Below are 16,646 nucleotides of genomic sequence, written 5' to 3' on the forward strand. Positions count from 1 at the left end.
TTTCGTTATCACATTCTCTTTCTCTTCTTTTTAACATGTACGTATAGATCGTTGAATTTTTCAAAGTTTTTCTTTTAAGTGTATGTGGCCATGGCGTGCAGACCCTGAACCATAAAGGTCAACGTCTTGTAAGGGTACCTTACGATAGATAGCGACATTACCGACCGTAGGTAACGTAGCTCGTAACTACTCTACGAATCTCGGAAGGATTTTATGCCGTATTTGGCTGAACTGCTTATACATGTCAGGGCCAATCGGTGGACGATTGGCATGGCGCGAGAGCAACAGGCTGCATTTATCTTTTCATACATTGCTCGTTCTTTTTCTTTCTCTTGCCATGTTTTTCTTTTTATTTTGTAAGGACTGTCGCCGGTCCTAACGTAATTTCATGTTTCGAGACTCTTCACGCGCGAAATACTTTCGGGACTCGATTGCAATACCAATAACGGCGCCATTTCTCTGAGATGAGTAACGTGTCTGGAACGTGAAACGAAATACTTCTGAAAAGATTTCTGATGACATTCCTGCTGGTATGTATGTTTTTCAAGATACGACGTGACGCATCGTGGTAGACACTTGTGATTCTTCAATGAGTTTATAACTTAGAACTCTGTGACTATCGATTGGATACAGTTAATATTAAAGATTATGTATTTGAATTCGAGATCACTGTGTTTATTTTCACTTTCATTTTCGTTGACTCAGTAGCGCATGGCAAAATAATTAATTGTTTTTAATGCTGGCATTTAATCGTAAGACTAATTGCGAGTAATTATTTCACTGAGTGTCATTAAGGTACGATTCATTTTTGGATTGAATTAATGATCGTCAATTAATAATTCGTACAAAGTAATAATTTCTGACCTATAAATCTCGTGGTTTCTTTTTTTAATGTTCTTGAACTTAATTAATGTGCTGTTTTATCGGCGGACGGTCAAGTCGATCAATCGCATTATTCGAAAAGTAACGATAAGCTTCCCAGGATCAGAATCTACCTGATTTGTATTAACGCATTGATTTTTTTAGTGTGTACGAGCGATTACCACAATATGTATAGAGACGCCAAATATCGGAGTAAAGACGCTGCCTCCATCAAATTCTATACCCATACTACGCCGGCAATTCGGAACCTTATAAGGAAAACTGGGTAAGTGTCTTCCGGCTATAGCCTTGACTTATATTCCGTCGTTTTCCTTTTTAGCTTAATTCGAAACACGTCATTACGTAGCGAAGGATATTCTAAATAAATGATTAACCCATTGCTTTTCGAGGAAACGGTAATTTCATTATTAGAGCTACAAGTGATCCCAATCTCATTTATTTTTCTGCTAAACCGTGTCAGTCAATGTAGAAGGTCAAATCGTTTTATATAAAATTCTCTCAAATTTTGAATTGACGTACATGCGTAATATCGTATAATTTGTGACAATACTGTATAATTTGTTTATATAATTGGATTCAGATAATGACTCTATACTATCGAAAATGGCGCCGATGTACTCAAGGACGTTAGTCGCTGCCCTACTTCCACTTATGAGACGAGTTCCTTTGCCAGTCGTTGAGTCATCTTCATGTTTCCCGCATACGTGAGAATCGACAGATTTTTTTTCTGAAATTGCTAATTCCATAAAACTAAACGAATGACCATGAGAGAATGCAAATTTGTGGAAAAATCATTATGGCCATATACACCTATGTGTATAACATCGGTAATATTTCTTATCGTTTCGCGCGGTCTTGAGTTATGCATTCCACAATATTTATACAGATATTGCTATGTTTTTATGAAACGTCGAGTAAGAGAGAAAGGTATGTGCTTTCCCCAGGATGACGACTCTCACTTTTTTATTTTTCTTCACGTAAAAAGGAATTTCTCTAAATACATAACGTTATTGAAGCTGATCGTATAACGTAAATGAGAAAAAAGAGAAAACAATAAATTACACGTTTTGTAGTGACTTTGAACTTGAATTTTTAATAATTTTGCTATTCAAAAAATTTTTTTTTTGCCTCTATTCCTGCCTGGCCGTTTTTAAATCAACTGAGGCTTCTCACATTTGAGTAAATAAGAGCGAAAGAGAGAAAAGTAAACACCAGATACGTTCTATATATATCCGCATATATGTATATTTACATCCGTATAGCTTAGTACGTTTACGAATGTACATTCATGTTGACTTACTCTGGCTTATAGGAAGCTATGTAAACTAGGTGAAAGCTTCCTGCGATACGATTTAAATAGATACCATTGCTGTATTCAAATGATCTATTTAAAAAGATATTGAGCTTCGCGTACTACTGAGAGATGGCGACACCTGACGGAACATTCTGTGGCACATGCGTTCGTTGAATATTTTTGTTATTAAAAATAAATTAATATCTGATTATAATTAATGGATCGACTGTTTTCTACTATTTCGTACAAAAGATCTTTTTTTTTCATTAAACAGAGCAAATAATATTCCATGTACTTTTTGTTAAAAATTTTTGGATTTCTTTTTGTTATATTATCTTCGTTTAAAGTGTGTCTCATACTTGAAATATGTTGATGAATTACCTAATGCAATCAGTGTTATGAGATACGGCGCACGTGTCCTTCTGACACAATGATATTTGGTAGAAAAATAATGTCAGCTTAAAGGCACAAGGGAATTGAAGACAAAAGTGACTGTCGTTTTTGTGACCAAATGAAAATTGCGTCAAACGGGAAATGAGAGAAATGGTAACGTAGTCGCAATGGTAATTATGAACGTAATAAAACAAGTCAATAAGTTTTCGCTTGTTTACTGTGACGGGATCATCGAATTCCATGGATTTACGAAAGAGTTATTAATAGTATCGGTTTCTGGGCCGTTGGACGTTATATCGTATATGAAGACATTTTGAGATGAGAATATAATTAAGTTTTATAACTGTTTATAATTAATCTTTTATGGAAACAGGATCGTATCGTGAATTATTTAAAATGGGTCTTAACATTTTTTCTGCTTTTATTAATCCGAATCAATGACTCGACGTAGAAACATTTGTATTGGTTCACAGTATTCACGATACTTCTGGAAATTAAATATGTAGAACTTAGTTGAGTGATATCCTTAAAATTATAAAAATTTTCGATGTCAAATCCTTTACGAGTTCTGAGAGTCTTGTTCACTTTAGAATCAAGTTTCTATCTAGAAAATCAAATTGATCTTCATATGGGTAGATTTTGGGTAAATCTCCCTATATACGTTTAAACAGTTTGATGAGTGAATTTTATTGAAGTTAACTACATTTTCGATGATATTCTGGAGGTGCTGCCCCGTAATCTTGGAGGCTGAATAAATCACTGCTGTTCTTGTGTAGATATCGTAGAAAATCATGAATGTGAGCTAACAGTAATTGGATACTTCTTTCGTCCAATGGTGTGTAAGACAACATACTGCCGAGTTTTACTATAAAAATAAATGGATAAATGCGGAGTTAGACTATGACACCAAATATAATATTCTTAAAGGATTTTCAAATATTATTGGCTTACCAAATAGTCTGAGTAAATGGAAAGCTCCATATATTTGACTCAGCGGAGTACCAGCTTTTTCTGCCATGATTTCTCCATACTGCTGTCTCTCCCATCGATAAAGTAATTGGGTACCCAGCATTACATTAAAATACTCTCTAATACCCTTTGTTACTTCTAGAACAGCACTTTCTCTGAAATTAAAAAAATGTTTGCTATATTGATGTATTATATGTTCAAGTAAATATATATTATGGGAAAAGTAAAAATTTCTTTAATATAGTAACATAATTTTTGTTCGCATACTTGTTAGGATTGTTTGTTTTGCTTGAAGTTTTGAATTTTACATAATCATCCAGAATTTGATCGACTGTGTGTCTTGCTGGTAAAATAACCAATTTCCGTTGTCTACTAATTGCATCCCAGTCGTCAACTAGCCAAGGTTTCAGCTCATCAGGCATTTTAACCTTAACTTCTACCTTTGTGACAAATTGTTCTTCCGTTTCCACTGATGGATCTATGCGGCTGCATGATAAATTAAAGTATATGTATGAATTGAAAAAGCTAGGCATGTCATTAACGTTACCTTCGTTTCTTGCGAGGAGCATCCGAAGAGGAATCGTGTGATGATGATGGTGTGACAGAACCTCCACCATTTTTATTTCCACGACCAACTATTTTATCACTCCCAGGAACTGGTGTACTACCTCTACTTTCAGAATCTTTATCTTTGCCAGATTCACTCCTTCGCACTTGTCCCTTTGCACTGCTGCTTCCCTTTTTACCCTTTTGTGACATTTGCTGTGCTGCATGAGCACGTTGTACCTCTTTTTGTTTTTGTACATTTCCCTCATTGTATTTAAGAACACGACTCTCAGGTACCCATTCATCCCAGCTATTATGAAAACATGGAAAAATTAATTATATGAATATTGAATTTCTAACTCAACATAGAGTTGACATTTTTTAAATATGTAAAACTCACTTCTTGTTCCATCCAGCATAATGAATGAGATATTTAATCTGCTTTTCTCTGGTAACTGATGATTTTAAGCATTTTGCTTCGTATATAAGCGGGCCGTGGAAACATAAAACCTTTTCACCTAAGAAATATTGAATTAGTTAAACAAAATGTTATGAATTTAGTTAGCAAAATTTGTCTACCTTCTTGAAATTTACACTTTGGGGGCATTTTTCACTGAATGAAATCTTATTGTTTTCAATTTAAAGTAAAAAGAGATATTCTGTTAAAATGAGGTTAGAACAGATGACGCGCCGCCATCATATTTTCAATCGCATAAGAGCAGTGCGCTCTATTCGAAATACTACATGCATGGACAAAGTGACTTTCCTAATATTCGGCACCACGGCTTTAGGGCTCATTCAGACCGAAAGTAGCGGGAAGCGAGAACCGAGCAGCGGAATCTTAGTTGTGACAATACATTTTCTGCCTTTTTATGTGAGCTAGTCGTATGAAAATACGAAGAAATAAGTTAGTTTACCTTCATTAAGTGTATGGAGTTGCGCGACAACACGGGTTTCCACCTATTATGTATACATGTATTTTGATATGAAGATATTATTACATATTTTTATATTAAAAATGTGTATAATTAATTTATGCGTCATATTATTTTAAAATATAAGTATGTACAAGTGCAAGCTTGTGATTGTACATTGAGCATTAAATTTCACCTACTGCTTTGAGATTTTTTACTACAATATGTCGTCTGCTTGCATAAAACATGTAGAAGCATGTATTTTCGTTAGTAGCTCGCAAAGCATGTGACACAAGTGTGCTATTATTTCTTTTGCTTAAATTGGATTGTGTGTGATCGGTTGCAATGGTGATACGGTTCGTAGATTTGTTCAAACTAGGTGAGGAACCTCCTATTGAGGTAATCACCGGCGTGATCATTCCATGCGATTCACATTATATCCGACAGATGACGTTATGTGAAAAAAACCTAAGTGACTAACAGCCAACTTCAGTTTGGAGTCGTATACTGCAGTTTTACTCTCTAGTCTTCATGATACAAGATATATTTTTGTGATTTGCAGGTTATGATAACCGGAATATTTTCCAATACGAATTAATATAATTCTAAGTATTTGGCTAATTACGAATGTTGGTCAGTGTAAAATTTAACAAGTAATAGGATTATTGTTTATTTAACTAATAAATTATATATTGACGCATGTCACGTTCATTTAGACACTTGGCAAGGTTTTTAAAGATATACGAATTTAGGTTATATTTTTTTCTGCTTACTGGCATTTTCGACAATTTTAAATATTAGGTTCATAAGTGGAGGAAAAGTTTAATATATTTTAAATCAATTATTTTTCTTTTATTGCTTCAATCCATAGGTAATATTAATATTTACTTTCACAGATTCATTCTTCACAATGTACATACCAAAATTTTTTCAAAAGAAGTTAGTAAAATTAGGAGTTCCTTTTATGGTATTGATATTGGGTGGATCTTTTGGACTTAGAGAATTTACTGAATTGAAGTATGTATCTTGCACACTGTATTATGTGTTAATTATATTAATTACTATATTTTATCAATTCTTGATAGGTACAAGTATAGCAATGTTGAAGGCTACAGTGTTCGTGACGAGGCTAGTAAGCATGGTATAAATATTAAAAAACGTGAGGAGGTTACATTAGAATCGGAGTTTGAGAAAGTCCAGAATGTAAGTTATAGGATTATTAAAATATTCAATGCCTGTATTATGAATTATTTGTTTCACAGTTTTGGTACAATTTGTACACTGTAAACGGATAATAATTAGAATTATATTTCTAGGTGGATATTGAGAATTGGGAAAATGTACGAGGTCCAAGACCTTGGGAAGGAAATTATCAAAGGGTGCAAGAGCGTAAGAACCAGGAATAAAATATTTCTCTTATTACATGATACTCGTATTAAAATTGTACAGTATGACGTAAAGAATACGCTTTCAACATAAAGCAAGAGGTGCACTCTAATATTTGATACTACTGAGAAATTGTATCAGGAAAACAGGCCACATGATGCTATTAATTATCTAGTTAGCAAGGGGAAATAGGCGTGGTTATTACAATTAAAAATGGCTGGAAAACAAATAGCACCAATGAGCAGTGCCTGTGGGATAATTTATTTGATAAAAGTCTGCGGTTAGATACTAATATATTATACTGTCCTTTACCATGGGCTATTAAGGGCGGAGACCACGTACATTGGCTGTTGCTATAGTTATCCATAATAGCTGCTTCTAGTACTCAACATTTATCTAGACAGTTCAGTAGTACCCTCAGAGATGGTACCGCAAGTACTTGCGGGATATTAAAAACATCAAAGACGGCTAAAATTAAAATAAATCGTAGGTGTCATACAATACTTCAACGTCACTTAATTATTTCACGAGTTAGCAGGAATTGTTTGAATCTAAATTAAATTGTATATAATAGAAATCACACTACCTGTCATGTAAATAATTCAATTCCTCATTCCAGGTGGATAGTCATATATGAATTGTAGATGTCCAAGAAATATCATATTTAGTATAGTGATTACAATAAAATACACCACCAGCCAATAGACAATCTATGAAATAATGTATTAGGTGTAATAGCTTTATAAAAATAAAATTCGATACCTATACTTGATTTAGACTAATAATTGACGTACCTCCTGGTCTCTCATGTCGTAGCGAAAGATCCAACGACAAATACAAAGCCATACGGACAGAGATATAAACAGCAAAGTAACAGAAAGTGGAGTTGCGTATATGCGAACGCCAAACATTTGTCAGGCTATTATGTTTCTGGCATTTCCGACAATTTTTCACAATTTTTTTTTATTATCAAAAAGTAGTTCTATACTAACGCGAACACACCAAAAATTTGCTCACTGTCATTTTCACTTGACAGAATCAGTGGCGCGAGGCTTTTATTTTGCAAAACGATGCGCTTATCTTTTATTTTTTAATAATTAATTTCACACATTCTTTATTGAAAGTCAGAGGCCTATTACTCGCACATCGAGTCAAATTCCCATTAACGATTAAAGAATCATTTCGTACCTTTATATTTCAAATATAACCGCAATCTGTCAAATTGACTGAATGCCGAACGTGCAAGCCAATCAGCATATCCACGAGCATTGAATGACGACAGCGATGACCAATCGGTATCGTGGAAAGGCTGCAACGATACTTTCGAGATATTTTCGATATGCAGCAAATTAAATCTGTACATGTATTATTATATTAAGGTATTACTACGGACCGAAAAGAAAACAAAAGTTTCAATGTAAGATTTGAACAATCCAACGTCAACTTTTGAACTGGTACAGTTCACTCACGCACGCCCATCCCTGCATCGATAGGCGCACGCTAATGTACATTGGATGTAGCAGTGTATACGTATATACACCGAATACAGTCTCAAACGCAATGTTGCCGTGACGCTCTTTTGTCTAGCCGTCGTACGAGAGATTTCGTAATAAATATCGAACTTCTTTCATGTCTAGCAATAAATCCTATGAGTAAAAAGTTCTGACTAAAAATCTAAAAAGTTCCTAATTTTTTCCTTTGCCACATACTAGTTTTTCATCGGAATTACGCGGACGAGTCAAATGCAATAAAAAAAACCATGCGCGTTTTATTGGCCAGGTATAGGGAATACGTGTTACGAGTCCTGACTTTAACTCGGAAATACTCGGAAACTGATGAGTGAATCGTGTTAAAAATTTGTAGAGAGATGTACTGCTATGCAGATTAGACGTAAAACAAATTTCAGCTCGATTACGCGGTTTTGAGTTTACCGTAGTAATACCTTAAAGGAAGAAATTAATAATTGCTACATGTAATGAGGAAATTATTATTCACAATCAGTATCCAATTCGTGTAGTATTAATTAATATTTATTAATTTACTATCCATAGCCTTTGCCTTACAAAATATACGGACAACTTAATTCTTAAGCGGTTTACGAATTTTATTAATATTAGTACAGAATTTCATAATAATAGTACACGACAAAATACTCCGGGTATTATTTTGCAAGGATCGAGCATTATTTACTTACAATGTGTAATAATAAAATTATTTTAGTCGCAGTATCTTCGACACTTGTAAATGCCTATATGCATAGGTACATGTATACACGTATCGATGTACTTTATTTCCTAATTTTTTCATTTTGTAACTTTACTCCTTCGCTCTTGCATTCATTTGTCGACAAATTCCAATTTTATCGTTACTTTCGTATTTTTTTTAATCGCTTCGTTAATTTTGAAAATCCACTTCGAAATCAATTACGATACATATATCGATATATGTCCATTGATTTTTAAAACACATTAGAATAAGTCATTTAGAGAAATTTTAAATGTAACACCGAATTTCGAAACGTCAATTCCTTGTTTCATCACTTTTTTTTTAACAATCGTTAACCTAATCGAACGAAAATTGCAATAACGTCACACGCTACATCCAAATCTTCCATTTTCTGTATATTCGTATTAAAAAAATTTGTTTTAACATACGGAAGTACATTTCTATTTTGATAAAACTTTGTCGTCTTCATTTTTGAATATGGAAAATGGTCGATTTAGACGATTCCTTTATTTTTTACTTTTATTTTATATTTTCCCTTTTTTATCTTTTTTTCCCCTATATTTCTTCGTTTACCGTAAAATTTATCGTTTATCATCACAATGCTTCACCCAAGCGAATATATGTTCTATCCGAAAGAAAAGATAAACAAGAATATAACCCCTCGCTACTTTTTACAGATTCACGTATGCTTTCCGTTGTCATACAGTATTCATATGTTATACATAATTTTCTTACGGGCCAGTGACGTAGTACCCATTTTCCTTCCCCTGACCTTAACGCGCGTTAGTTATACATATAATCCGTATTTCGTCGTAGAAATTCTCAAATGTTAAATATTTACAGGTCACGAATTCGCGTCGTGATTTTCGATTTTATTAGTGCTATGGGACAAGGAGAGATAGAGAAATAAAAAATAATAAGGATCGATTTCGAGTTGAAAAAAAAGAGGGAAAAAACCAGGATACAAATTTTTTTTGAAAAAATTTTAAAAGTCAAAAATTAATAATCGCAACGCGAATTCCATTCTTAGAAGTTACGTGTGCGCGTTGAATAGCTTAATATTACATTATTTTATTTACTTACTCACTTTTATGTTCTCTTTGTTTTCATAATTTTTGCTTTTTTCTCCCTCCAATCAGTCCCCCCCCCCACCTTCTGACCCTTATCCAGTTTCCTCTATTTTCTTTTTCCATTTTCCTCCGCTTTAATTTCACTCATTTACTTAAAGCCACGTCGAATTCATCAGTGCTCAATCGGGCATACACTATTTACAGTGCTTACATGCTAAATAGAGCTTTTTACTAAATAAATCAAATTTGACTTATGTTTTATCCTTTTATCCTATTACGTGAATATTTTTGAATATTTATCTCTGGTCGATCAACGTCACTTTCCGATATACTGAATTCACGATAATGACCTGACAAGAATCGTGTGCGAATGGAATTTTCGAGTATCTGAATTTTTGTCTATTTTTTTTTTACAATTAAAAAAAATATATTTCGATCCGATCGAAGCCAAATGACAAGATAGTACTAGAGTCACTTTTTTCGAAAACACTCGAGACCAATCACTCTTCATAGACGTGATGAGATTTAACAATTTTTTTAGGAATTAAAAAATTTTTTTTTTCATTTACAACCAATCTCGGACATTTCACTCACTTAGAGTCGATTGATATGCAGAGACCATAGTCGACTCTAAAATGCCATATAGCACACGTCATAGAACCACAGGATCAGAGATGGGGCTGTATGCAATATACAAGGTGACCAATTACGAAAAAACACGTTAAACTTCATAAACTGCGTAACCAATACCTTGTCCATAGACATTGTCAGGTTTGCATTTTCCCTCATTTAATCTTTTTTCTTCTTCTAAATTTACTCTCGCGATCCACGCAAGAATCTACGCGATTCCCTAAATGCTATGAATTATATGGCTACTGTGTACGTAATAAGACATTAATCTTTTACTCGTTTTCCTTCGTTTATATTTCATTACGTGAAGCAGCGGCTGAAAAGCCGATGCGATTTTGTATGTTTCTATGCTTGGATTTTTTTTTATCATTCTTGGTAGCATTATTGTTATTCTTATCACTACTATCATTTACACCGACACCAACCTATTATAGCGCGACGTATGTTTCTTCCGATAAATCTTTATTTTCTATCTTATTTTTTTTATTATTCTTAAAAAAAATCTACGTTGTTGTCATCTGTGTTAATTGTCTGTCGGAGAGTTTCCAAAAAAAAAAGAAAAAAAAAAAAGTAATTTTTATCACTTTACCGAACCCTTCATACCGTTAAGCCCTGTCTACGTTCCCTAAGCTTTTTATTTATTTTTTTTCGTTTTCTTAAAAAAAAAATCATATTGTTACTTGAGCAAAGCAAAGATGGTAGGTGCGTGGATCGCGTATATCGTCGCGTCTTACGATCGAAGAACACACAATTTTTTATACGGAGTCAATTTTGTCCTTTTCGCATTAACAATAATAATTCAGGCGTGTCTGTCGGGTGGCTCCGTATTTTAAGTATCGTGGACACGCACGTGCGTAAATTGTATGTATAATTGGGAGAACCTATGGATTGGAATGATTTTCTTCTTTTAATAACAATTTCTCGACCCTCCGTTAATAATACTTTCATAATGTTTCTCGGCCGCGCTAGGATGCAACGACGTCGGTTATTATTATTATTATTCTCGCGTATATGCGATTTGCGCGAATTACATCGCACACGCGAAATCCCGTTGGGCTTTTTTGGCAGCTAAATTTTTCACGTTTTTAATCATTTTTTTTTTACGAGCCCGACACTTTTTTATTTTTATCGTTTTTTTTTCTAATTCTCTCCTATCTCATTCGAAATATCTCAAATATCGTCGCCATGACCATATTACGTCTCATGTATGGTATGCGTATTGATATCACTATGTATATGTATATATATAGATGCATATATGTCGTATATACCCAGAAGACACAAAATACGTAAATGTAATAAATATATTAAAAAACCATTTTTCAAACTTTTACTCTGACATTACGTCATACACGTATCAGGATATAACTATTACACGCAACGTATTATGTGTTTACTGGGTACACGTGTGTCGATAGCGAAAGTTGATTTTTGAGAAATTCCTCGGAAAATGTCAAAATGTGAAAACTTCATTTTTTTTATCTACGCCATTATTCTTTATCAACTTTACGATCTTCCCGCGCGTCGCTCTTCATTGTCACTTTTTTTTTTTTTTCTTTCTTCGTCTTCCCTCAGAACACAGTTTACGCATATAAGAATTAGCAAGGATACGCCTGCAACGCATATTGGTCGAAGGAACAGCGAAAAATTCGCAAAGTCCACGCGCGATCCTTGCGTCACATATATGAACTCGTAGGAATCCCGTGATCCTAGGAAAAGCTAACCCCACTATAAGATAAAACGAAAATCCTTAATCCCCGAATACAGTTCGACCATGCATCCAATAAAGATGATCATGAAATCAGCCTTCGGCAGGTGACCCGAAAGAGTGTCCTTGCGTAACGATGGGACCCTGGATGTATCCCCGTGGGCGAGAGTCCGCGCGACCTTGGTGGGGGCCTTATGATGGGCGGGTAAAAAAAATCCAGAGAACAACCAGGGTCCGTTTGATGTTTCAGGTTTTGAGATTGAAAAATCCTAAACGACCAGCTAGACAAGACTGTGCTTCCTGGAGTCGTATCGATGGGTGTAAAGGATCGAGCTCGCCCTGGGCGACTGTTGCGAGGACGAGGTGGATGGCGACTTCGGGGACGTGGGTAGACTACTCCTGGAGGAATCCTTCGAGCTCAGCTGGGCCTAGGTGCTGTGACCTTGCTTGCGGATCTTGCTCTCCAGGGCAGCCGTGGATCGACCAACCAGATCCTCGAGTTCATCCGGTGTCAGGACGGTGAAGTCTCTGTTGAATTGAAAGGTGGTACCGGTTGATCATCTTACGAGGACATGACTTTGAGGTCTATATTATTATTTGATCTTCTAATAACCTGTGCTGAGCTAGTAGCATGTCTATGCTGGTCACACTTCGCTGATGAGTACCGTCCTTTTGTGCAGCCTTCTGTTTCCTGATGCAGAGCGCCCTCAGTGGCGCCAGAAGTACCCCGACCACCAGGAGTCCACATCCGGCGGCTATGAGCGCTGCGGAATTTTGGGCAGCCTCAGCTCCGGGCGCCAGCTGCACCAGACCCACGACGAGGACCACAGCGCCCAGGAGTAGGGACCCGACTACCACGTGGAGCGAGTTTACCTGCGATGCGATAAATGAATTTGCCAATTAAAATAATTAGGTGCACGTGCACTTGTTTCGAGTCAAGTCAAATTTCACGTTGATGGAAACGTCATGTTATCTGCTCAGGGAGTCAACGTGCACTGGGTGTATCCGTATAGGCTAGTGTACCAGAGAGACTAATGTTTTGGCGGTGAATTCAATTATCGAGAGCAGGATGCTGGGCTCGTATCGATCTCATCCCTTAGAAAATAGAATTAAATAGAAATTACATTAATATAGATTCATAATGCACGCGTGGGTGTAAATCTTGTAACTTCGTAAATTTTTTCGAAAAGTAATGGAAATTATATTATTATGTAAAAAGGTACTTCCGTTCCTTTCTTAATGATTCTGCGTACTATCCGTGTAGGGTGTGCCGTGTAGATATATATATATATTCTTCGAACACCTTACGCCCACGGGATATCTTGTTCGTGACGTCACTTCTCGTTCTGCCATATCCACCCACGCTTTCGGCTTTTTACCGCTGGCTGTTGTCGTCACTCTTTTTTCTAATGTGTTTCGTATATATAGACACCTACGTAATTTCGAATGTTGTACGTGTAATGGTAATATCCGGTAATGTCCGCAATTACTATTAATCAATTCTGTTATCTATTGTCACAGTGTTATCGTGAACATTTTTTTTTTCTTCGCCATTATGAAAAAGGGTTCAAACAGCTCAAATCTTTTTCTCGTGTGAAAATTCATTCGGTGGTAACGCACGTGTTGTTTTGTATATGTATGACGTATGTTGGATCAATTATCGTTCAATAATTGTTATCGATTTTGTAACGAGCGTGAAGATCGGTACTACGAAGGGGTTGAAGTGACTGACGGGGAGGGTGGTTTTATGAACCTTCAACTCCTTCTATTGCATTTCCCATTCTCATTCAAGATGACCTTAACCTTTGAAACAAGGTCGACATGCCACGGCATATCCTTGCGACTATGGAATTTCCTATTATCCATTGTAGAGTATATGAGAGGAGTGTAAAAAGAAGAAAATGCCAAAGTGAAAAGAAAATTTGTAAAAATCTCAAAGCGTTACTCGTACGTACTGAACGCGTCGTGAAATCATCGTGAAACAAAATTCACGTGGATGTTTGTATACGTATTGCTTTAGTTCGTGCGGCCCTGAATGTTGAGGACTCACGCGATGCGCTTAGCTGTATTCGATTTCTGGATTAAAATATGTCTGATCAATTGTTAATTAATCTTTCGAGGCAAGCAAATACATATACGTATTCACGTTGCCAAAGGGTTAATATACAGATGTAGCAAGTGATTTTATATTCTTGGTACATAATTGTTGCTAATTTTTATATATAGGGGAAAGCTGTCTGAGAGGGCATAAATATTCCCCTGTTATTCCCTATAACGTCTCAGACACCTTTCCTCTAGTTATTGATTGTATAAAAACAATCGAGTACATTACTGGTAGGTACTGTTTAAGAAATATCAAAGCCTTTAGAGTCTGGTCCTGAATGGGCTGGTAATGTAATTAAAAGGTTTGCGTGAAAGGGTGCGATTAATAATTAAGGAGAAAAAAGCAGGCTGAGTGCCAATCGGAATGTACACACTAATCGAAATGTCTAGAAATAAGTAGAATTGAAAGCGTCGACTGGCTCTATTTTTGGAAGCGGATCGAATTTGTTGATTTATCTAGTATCCCTCTATAGATACGTATCTAGGATACGAGACTAAGGGTGCTAGAATGGGGATGTTACACGTAATCAAATAATAAATAGATACCGCGTAGTTTCTTGCTTCGTCGATAACGCTTACCTTGCCGCAAAAATAATATTCCGGTGGTTCCTTGTCCAAGGCGAGGACAGCTTCGCTGTCGGCCAATGGGCTTCCCGGCTGGCTGTTTCCAATTCTCGTACCTTTCTCTTGGTAATAAGTTTTGTGGAAGACCTTCACCGAAGGTACCGGCAGCGCCGTGATCATTCTGCGAATATTGAGAAACACCAATTTTTACTTGTCCCTGTACCACATGAAAATCAGTGCCCAGGGGCGGCTCACGCGCTTTTTGTATATTTCACTTTATTTCAAGGGGATTAAAGTTCCCAGGGGACCCACGCTCGATACGAAGAAGTAGAACGCAGCTCTGGATGGCGTGTCGGATTTCTGTCCTTCTTCGTGATCTTAAAACGTGTCTGACTGTGACTTTTGCTATGACTGTACAGTGTTGATATATAGCACGTGTGCATATGCATATAACAGTCGTATCTATAGGTACGTTATGTTGTATCTGGTATGGTATCGTGTATGGACTATGCGTGCTGAGCTATCAAGATTTGAGGGGTGTCTTTGCGACCGTTTTAAAATATTATATTTAACGGCAAACCGATATGCGTAGTTGCGAGCCATTGCGTAGTAAAAATGAGTCACCCCTTGGGTTTGTTTACTACCCTGAACCGCCCTGACAGAGGCCTGACCATGGATGCGCAGTTGCTTTGAGAACGTAGGGGCCTTGAGACTACCCTTCCACGTATCTAAGCAGATGCGTATAAAGCACCCCCATGATAAATTTATCTATTTTCTTTTTTCCAACCCTTGTGGTGTCCCTCGGACACAGGTACTATTCTACGCAGCAGTAGGGTTGGGCTAGGTGAAGCGGTTTATGGAAAAATTTTAATTTCGAGAAAAATTGTGAAATTCGTTGGACGACTTTTAGGGTGCAATCAGGGTGTCGTAGGAAGAGGCTATTTTCCGCGTGTAAATCCCTTGGCGCTCCCTGGTGTCATGATTCAAGAATCAGGACGACGGGGGGTTGTTTTATACACGACACGTGGATCGGTCTATTGTGCACTGTCGAGGGGTAGGAGTTGTTGGTTCGCTAGGGGTGGTGGCCTAGATATGCTCTCGGGGCCGACGGCCGTTGCACCTTCGTATCGAACAGTTGCGCTTGGCTCGCGGTGCAGCTGCACCCCTAGAAGAGAGTACTACAACCCCGCCAGTAGCCCCGTATCGTGTATCGCGAAAGGGTGGCTGCTGATAAGGGTAGCTTTACAGGCACTTGTGCTTATGGCCATTCCTTGTAAATTCAACTTTAAGCTTTCAGCTAAGAAAAATCGAACCCTCTCGCAGGTGCATTTTGCATGCACCTGCGCGATGTGCAAAAAAACTACCCCTGGGAAAAGTCATTCTACGGAATGTACTGTGTATCCTGGCGCATCTGACTCGAACGAGAAGCTGGAGACAAATTTTTAAATACAGGGCTGAAATTTGACGTTACCATGCACCAGGTGCATAGCTGGCTGGTTAGGGTAGTTAGATGTGTAGATGGCGGCTACGTGGGCCGGGGAGGGTAACATTTATTGCTTGGAAAAGCGTAAAGTGGGACAGTGACCTGGTTCCTGGTGTCGTGGCTGCACGAGCCTCTAGCTCCATTTTCAACCACATTTCCTAGGCTAACCCAGAGCCCTCCCCCTTAAAAGCACCCTTGGCGCCGACTTTCTCGAACCTGCAGGGCTCGGGTTGTAGATTGTATTCGGATCGATTAACCAATAGGGTTGCTGTTTTCATTTCGAATATTTTCTGGGTCGCGAAGGGCCGCGACGTTTTTCTTTTTTACCTTGGAAACAGCCCTTAAGACTGGTTCATGGACGAAGGGTTTCTGTGATATATTGCTTTGTATTGTATGGGGCGCATGTTGGATGATGCTTTGATTTTCATGGAAACAGACGTTATTTATGGAGAGTGGGGGGGGGGGGGGGTTTTTTTTT

The 16,646-nt window shown here is 37.0% G+C and overlaps 3 protein-coding genes across 12 annotated transcripts in view; 1 reads left to right on the forward strand and 2 right to left on the reverse strand.

The window, feature by feature from the left end:
- Window positions 1-323: 323 nt before the first annotated feature.
- Window positions 324-7,156, forward strand: LOC107263785 (cytochrome c oxidase assembly protein COX16 homolog, mitochondrial). Of its 9 annotated transcripts, none has more exons than XM_025080947.1 (6): window positions 324-530; window positions 1,027-1,147; window positions 1,463-1,586; window positions 5,895-6,015; window positions 6,084-6,201; window positions 6,315-7,156. In XM_025080947.1, exons 4-6 carry the CDS (start codon window positions 5,909-5,911, stop codon window positions 6,402-6,404), a joined length of 315 nt encoding a protein of 104 aa, XP_024936715.1. In that variant the 5' UTR covers window positions 324-530; window positions 1,027-1,147; window positions 1,463-1,586; window positions 5,895-5,908; the 3' UTR covers window positions 6,405-7,156. The 9 variants fall into 9 exon arrangements, with proteins under 9 accessions (XP_024936715.1, XP_024936719.1, XP_024936716.1 ...); XM_025080948.1 differs by lacking the exon at window positions 324-530 and adding an exon at window positions 643-795; XM_025080951.1 differs by lacking the exon at window positions 1,463-1,586.
- On the reverse strand, window positions 2,919-7,740 carry LOC107263764 (mortality factor 4-like protein 1). Of its 2 annotated transcripts, XM_025080932.1 has the most exons (7): window positions 7,179-7,740; window positions 6,971-7,094; window positions 4,485-4,602; window positions 4,086-4,394; window positions 3,806-4,024; window positions 3,521-3,693; window positions 3,228-3,434 (listed from the first exon to the last, which is right to left on the reverse strand). In XM_025080932.1, exons 2-7 carry the CDS (start codon window positions 6,975-6,977, stop codon window positions 3,265-3,267), a joined length of 996 nt encoding a protein of 331 aa, XP_024936700.1. In that variant the 5' UTR covers window positions 6,978-7,094; window positions 7,179-7,740; the 3' UTR covers window positions 3,228-3,264. The 2 variants fall into 2 exon arrangements, with proteins under 2 accessions (XP_015586804.1, XP_024936700.1); XM_015731318.2 differs by lacking the exons at window positions 6,971-7,094; window positions 7,179-7,740 and adding an exon at window positions 4,664-4,876 and having other exon boundaries at window positions 2,919-3,434.
- Window positions 7,741-9,163: 1,423 nt separating this feature from the next.
- Window positions 9,164-16,646, reverse strand: part of LOC107263780 — a 9,337-nt gene continuing 1,854 nt past the window's right edge. The window contains exons 2-4 of the mRNA XM_015731343.2: window positions 14,701-14,866; window positions 12,632-12,891; window positions 9,164-12,546 (exon numbers count right to left, since the gene is read on the reverse strand). Of these exons, the coding sequence (XP_015586829.1) occupies window positions 12,447-12,546; window positions 12,632-12,891; window positions 14,701-14,865 (525 nt within the window). The 5' untranslated portion in view covers window position 14,866 and the 3' untranslated portion in view covers window positions 9,164-12,446. The remainder of the gene's footprint in view (window positions 12,547-12,631; window positions 12,892-14,700; window positions 14,867-16,646) is intronic.

The sequence above is a fragment of the Cephus cinctus genome, unplaced genomic scaffold, assembly GCF_000341935.2.
Source record: "Cephus cinctus unplaced genomic scaffold, Ccin1 Ccin1_scaffold0013, whole genome shotgun sequence".
In the NCBI taxonomy this organism is placed as follows: Eukaryota; Metazoa; Arthropoda; class Insecta; order Hymenoptera; family Cephidae; genus Cephus; species Cephus cinctus.

Coding starts and splice junctions, on each gene's coding strand:
- LOC107263764 (XM_015731318.2), bottom strand. CDS start 4,691: ATGCCCCCAAAGTGTAAATTTCAAGAAG. Junction 4,025..4,085: donor GCTCCTCGCAAGAAACGAAG/GTAACGTTAATG, acceptor TTTATCATGCAG/CCGCATAGATCCATCAGTGG. Junction 3,694..3,805: donor AAAACAAACAATCCTAACAA/GTATGCGAACAA, acceptor TTTTAATTTCAG/AGAAAGTGCTGTTCTAGAAG.
- LOC107263785 (XM_025080947.1), top strand. CDS start 5,909: ATGTACATACCAAAATTTTTTCAAAAGAAGTTAGTAAAATTAGGAGTT. Junction 6,016..6,083: donor AGAGAATTTACTGAATTGAA/GTATGTATCTTG, acceptor AATTCTTGATAG/GTACAAGTATAGCAATGTTG. Junction 6,202..6,314: donor AGTTTGAGAAAGTCCAGAAT/GTAAGTTATAGG, acceptor TTATATTTCTAG/GTGGATATTGAGAATTGGGA.